The 6,246-nt window shown below is 39.1% G+C and overlaps 1 protein-coding gene across 1 annotated transcript in view; it reads left to right on the forward strand.

The window, feature by feature from the left end:
* LOC107607912 (BEACH domain-containing protein B) overlaps nt 3,592-6,246 on the forward strand; it is a gene marked incomplete in the record, with an annotated part of 32,669 nt that continues 30,014 nt past the window's right edge. The window contains 3 exon segments of the mRNA XM_021107990.1: nt 3,592-3,804; nt 4,237-4,554; nt 6,118-6,181. Of these exon segments, the coding sequence (XP_020963649.1) occupies nt 4,436-4,554; nt 6,118-6,181 (183 nt within the window).

Below are 6,246 nucleotides of genomic sequence, written 5' to 3' on the forward strand. Positions count from 1 at the left end.
AACATAGTGTTTATTTATACCTTGATCCAATATTTAGTCAGACTTAAAATAAATAAAGTCTAATCAATACTTTATAGATAATGTACAAATTTACGCTATTAGAGGTGGCAAACGGGCCTAAACCCGTCGGGCCGGTCTGCGTAATCCACCAAAAAAAGTAAGTTGAGCTGGAAAATCGGGACCGCCAAATAGCAAAAATCCGCCTAACCCGCACCGCTTAAACTACGGATTTTGGCGGGGCGGGGCGGTCTTCCCCGCTGGACTTAGTATTTTTTGGCAAGGAATATTTTTACAATTTTTTTTTGTCAAAACCCAACTTCCCCAACCCAACTTACAAGAGAATGAAGATGAAAATTGGGTGTTTTAGATTATGTTTGTTTTGTTTTAGAGACAATATTGTTAATTATGTTTTGGATTATGTTTATTTTGCTTTGGAAACAATATTTATAATTACAAAGACTTTAATGTTTGTGAATACAAAAATTATAATTTGTTTATACTTTTAGAAATTATAATAGTTAAAAGTAAAAAACAAAAGAGATTTTTTTAGTTAAGCGGGGCGGGCTGGGATTCTGGGACCGCCTCACTAGGCAGGGCGGGCTTCCCCGCTTGCCACCCCTATACGCTACCATCTATCCGACCTCGTAGAGGTTTGATACGATTGCTTACCTAAATAAGTAACTAACTCCTACAATCTTTCCAACTCATCTAAAAAAGAGATCTCAACAACCTCTCTAAAAGGGAGTAACTACCCTGACATCCTCATGTATTCTTCGAACTCTAATCTACTAAAAACCTGCCTAAAATCCTTGCTAACTTAAGCATCGGAGTCCTTGCAGGTACCACCCCCCGCCTTTGCTTACAAAGAACTCGGACAACTTCACCTCATCGAAGAAGACTTTGAACCAATCCCTCATAGGAGTCTAGACTTCATTTTCAGGCCCAAATCCATCTGTTTCAGGTAACCTTCAGAACATTGGCACCGTTGTTAGGGACATGGTAATCAATACTGCACAATGGCGGATGACATAGCAGAAGACGAACACACAACTTCTAACTCAGAAGCCCATAAAGAAGAGCAACACAACGACGATCGCGCACTTGTCATACCTCTCTGACCCAACAAGGGGAAGGGTGTTGCTGGAGATATACATCTTTTAAATCAAGGAGGATGAAGAATAAGCTCAGAAGTCCATCAATCGGGAGGATTGGGAGAAAGCGATCCTACTGAGCTCATGGGATTGGTTCATGGACATCAAAGTCGATTAGAGCAGCTTAAGAATGAGCTAGAATGATAACGTGAATCGGAATGAGCTTTATGAAGGGAGGTTTGACGATGAAAAAAATTGGAAGAAAAACTCGAAAAGCTAGAATCCGACCTCAAGGATAGGAGAGGCTGAGTTGATTGAGAAGAAACGCCTTTAGGAGGCGAAGATCCATTCATATAAGAAATCATACCTTGGCCGAAACAATATGCACAAAACACCACTTTGAGTCCAAACAAGCTTCCAAAAAGCCAAACCAACTCCAACAAGCACCAAAGCTCAAATTAACATCATATAACATACAAACATCAAGTTTAGGGTTCACAAAAACAACTAAACACAAGGGTTTAGTGAAATCTTACCTTATTCAACGAGATTAGGGGTAAAATCCAATAATTACTCGCTACTAGAGATCACCTAAACAAGCAAAACAACAAAATCTACTAAAAAACCAAACCCCAAAAATGCATAAAGTTAGGGCAGGAAACTAGGGATTGAGACACGATTTCTTACCAAGTTTGCTTAGATAGAAACGAAGAAATTGTCGAGAGCTTCGTGTGGCCGCAAACGGCTTGTCAATCAAAGTTTCGTAGCTCAAGTTATCGCTCCCGGAAGGTGGAGGTGAATAGTGACAATGGGGTTTCACCCCCCCCCCACCATCACCTATCCGAGTTCTCTCTCTCTCTTCTCAACAAAATGAGTTTAAAACTCATTAAACACACATATATGTTGGACCTTGGGTCCGGTTTGGGTCCGGTCCAATCCGTTAGCAGTTTTAGTCTGTTTGGCCCACTTTGGGCCAAAACCTTTAAGATTAGTGCCCGGTTTTCAATTCTAAATTATTTTTGTCTTTTTAAAATAATAAATTAACTTTTAAAATCTTATTTTTCTCAAAACACGGTATTGGACAGTCTAGAGCCGGTACTGCCAGCTTAAGCGCCAGTACACATTTTGCAGAAAAATCTATTGAAATCAAATTTCACCTTTAAATTTTTAAATTAAAACTTCTAAATTATGATTTAACTCTGGGCACTTAAAAAATTATTATTTTATTAAAACGGTTTTGCCGGTTCTTACATAAAGCAACTCCAATCCTTTACCTCATTCTTATCCCTCTTTTCACAGTTTACACGACTTCTGAGTTCTAATTACCCTGTTTATTTATTCTCTTTACTTTTTATGCAATTAAAAATAACATACCAACATCTCCTACTCTTTCATCTACCTGACTAAGACCTGCAAGATAACCATAGCTTGCTTCAAGCCACAATCCTCGTGGGATCGACCTTGACTCGCTCAGGTATTACTTGGACGACCCAGTGCACTTGCTGGTACTGCTGTACGAGAGTGTGGGGTTCGTACACACCAAGTTTTTGGCGCCATTGCCAAGGAGTACCCAGATCCAGCAAGAGAACCTTCACTAACCAGGTGCTGAAAATTAGAAGCTCATCGTCGGATCTTTTGGCAGCTGCACAACAGGTCCATCAAGCCCTAAAATAATTTATTCCCCAGCAATCAGAAGCATGCCTCAAGCCCCAATAGAATAAGAAAAAAGGGAAAGCTGACCTGGAAAACAAGGGAAGTCAATGGTTCATATTTCATAGCATGGTGGACGAAGTGAAGCCACAGGGACAACGCGACGCGAACGGAGGTACAGACAACGCGACGCGAACGGAGGTTCAAACGATGCGACGCGAACGGAGGTACTGACGACGCGACGCGAACGGAGGTCGAAGGTGCAGGAACTGGCAGACGCAGACAAGCCAACGACGAGAAGAGAGAACGGCGTTGACGACGACAATACACAACACACGCACAGGACTTTTGAAGGCGACGACACAGTGACGGAGACGAAGCAGAGGAGCCGATGATCGTGGCAGCAACCGTGCGGTGGCGGTGGTTGGTGGTTCTTTTGGGACTGTGAGATTGAGAGAGTAAGGCTGAGTGAGGTTGAGACTCAAGAGTTGAGAGGGAGATTAAGAGAGGGAGACGGTGAGGCTTGAGAGATTAGGGATTTAGGATTTTTTTTATATATAAATAAGCAAAATGAACCGGCCGATTATTTAAAACCGTCGGTTGATCAGTATTATGAAAACCGTCTAGTCCAAACTGGTTATTACTGGTTCTTTTCCTTCTTCGGTCAGACACTTCAACCGGATCGACTATCTGACCGATTTACTGATTTTTTGGTCGAACCAACCAGTCCGGTCCGATTCTTACAACTATGGTTTTGACGGAAACCAACCCCACCACTAGGGGAAAAAAATGAAATTAAACCATTTTCCAAGGTTCGCTTTTCAACACTTTCCTAGTTTCCTCTCTTATACGGATCCTTCATTTCGTCCGAGTTCTGATTCTTGGAATAATATTGAAAACAAAATAAATAATAAATAAAGATAAACAATTCTCCTAATTCCATTACCGACGCTATTAAAGAAGCTCATAGAATTATCTTAAAAATATATTAAAAAAGAAAAGAAAAATCGCTATCTCCGATCTCCATCGCAAACCCTAGAACTTCATCATCTCGTCTTTTCAGGTACACTTCAAATCGATTATTGATCTTGATCATTATCAATTAAGTGATTTTTTGTTGTTCGAAAATAGCACAATTTTGGATTATTGAAATTAAAATGTGTCGAATTCGGATACAGATGTATCTGCTATGAACTTTCGAGAATCTCGAGGGATATTGATGTTAGAGCTGTTTAATGAGTGAAGGAAGAGCTTCTTTCAGCTGAGAAAGGGATGTATTGAAGTGAGTATGAGAATATTGCTTGGTCATTTACTCATTTTCTCAAGTTAGTTCGTAGTTAATATTACATGTTGTGTTTAGTTTGTTTCTCCTTAGAACACAAGTTGAAGGAAGGATCATGGCATGGTGACTACGACCAAGTAGATTTTTTATATTTGACATGATTGGCCCCTGTATTAATTTCCTGAAGCTTTACTTTTCTTACCTTGTCAGCAGGTTTGGGTGGCGGTTTTATCATTTTTAATCAGTGGTGGGCCTGGTGGCGTTGGTGGTTTTTAAGCATCTGTGTATTTTTTGTTATCTTGCAACTCAACTTGATTATTTGAGCTAGAAACTTAGTCACTCGGGAATGGTCGTTGAAACTTGTAATTGCATCACGAAGTCTTGATGCCAAGTGGGATCTCCGTGAGGGAGGATGAACATCGTTAAGGGTGTTGCTGACCTTATCCGAAGAACTTCGTCAGGCCAAATTGGTGAACCTTCAGGTTACCAGGCTCAAAAATTTTCTCCTCCTGGACCAAAGATTCGCTTCAGGTAACAACACTATATAACTAAATAATAATTAGTTAACAATCTGAAACATTTCTATATGAATATAGAAATTATGCTGATGTACAATGCATGCCATTCATCTGTAGATGCAACAAACTCAAGTTTGGTAGCTTTCCATAAGTTATGTCTATCGTTGTGCTTGAAGTATTTAACTAATGGTCTAGGTTGCTTTCTTTCAGAATTAGCTAGAAGTGTTGGAAATGGAGTTTTATGTATCTTTGAATGGAGTGATCTGTTCATAGAGGCTGAATTGTGTTAGAAACTGTCTGGCGGTTAGTAATAATATAATATCATATTAGTAATATGGAGTGTGACGAGCAGCCATGGGTGTCCAAGTGGTGAGGACATGACGCAGGTTTCGATAGAAAACAAAGTAGAAGTTACAAAAGGAACTAGGATAAGCTGCTCAAATCCATTTGGATTCAAACAATAGCTACTCCTTAGAATGACCCTGAACAGAGCGCTAGTGATACTAACAGCATAAACCTATCTCAAAGCATGTTTATGGGTGAAACAAGACCCTGAAAGATGTGTGCACTCTGCTTGAACTGTATGAACTATGAACCAAATAATAAGTAACATGTTGCCAAGCAATTTTCTCCTAGTTATTCTTGCAGTCTTGGCAAACTATGCTGAACTTTCGAACAATGTTCTAGAAGTAGCAATACAAAATCAAGAATTATCTTTTGCAAGATATTCAGCTGTTGATATAGGCAAATGAATGACTTTACATAACTTAGCAATCACAACAACAACAGATGAGAAGAGAAGAGATTTACAAAAGTGGATATAGATATAGCACATATAGCTAACCTAAAGGGATAGACCGTGTAACGATACTGGGGAGTCCCTTTGAATGTTAAACCCTCAAGAGAAAACCTTAAATAGAACATCAACTGTGCACTTAATGGATGCTAAATAGGTAATTCTTTTCCAAACAAAATCAATAGTGGAAAAGGAATCTTCAAAGATACTAGAATTCGCTTCCAATCAAGGACATCAAAGCATTAGAAAAAAAATGAGGGTTTCCATATAATTTTCGCTTCTTTACACAAGCCAAAACCGTTTATTAGAATTGAGTGGCCTAACCCATCCCCGAAAGCTAGCTTAAGGGCTAAGGGTTGCCTAGCACTTATAAATGCTATCATTGCTATATTCTCAAACAATGTAAGACTTCTAATACCTCTGAACTTAGTGAAGTTGAGACTAATGTAAGTTCATGTACAATTCCAAATGGATCTCCAAAGATACCCAAAATACTGAACCAAAGCGAATTCAACACAGGGCAACATAGAACGAGATGGACCTCCATTCAGAATCTAAACCGCAGATTCTACACATAGTCGGCGACAAAGTAAGGAGTAGCCTACACATCAAGAGCTTGTCACTAGCATTAATCTAATTAGGATCTGCAAACAAAAGTTTTTTCCATAATCCGTAGTTGCGACCTTAATTAGCATGCATATATGTTAGCATGCGTATATCTTAGTAATCCATCCATTTTGCTTTCATTTGAGTTCTATTTAATTTTATACTTTTTCCCAGTGATGTTGGTGATGAGGCAATTGTAAATACTCTATGGGAGCGATATGAGAAAGTTGATGATAAGGTATGCTTGGAGTTATGCTAATTAGTTTTATAATTATTGTACATTAAATTTCTGAAGCTTGACAA

This window comes from Arachis ipaensis, chromosome B07 (assembly GCF_000816755.2).
Source record: "Arachis ipaensis cultivar K30076 chromosome B07, Araip1.1, whole genome shotgun sequence".
In the NCBI taxonomy this organism is placed as follows: domain Eukaryota; kingdom Viridiplantae; phylum Streptophyta; class Magnoliopsida; order Fabales; family Fabaceae; genus Arachis; species Arachis ipaensis.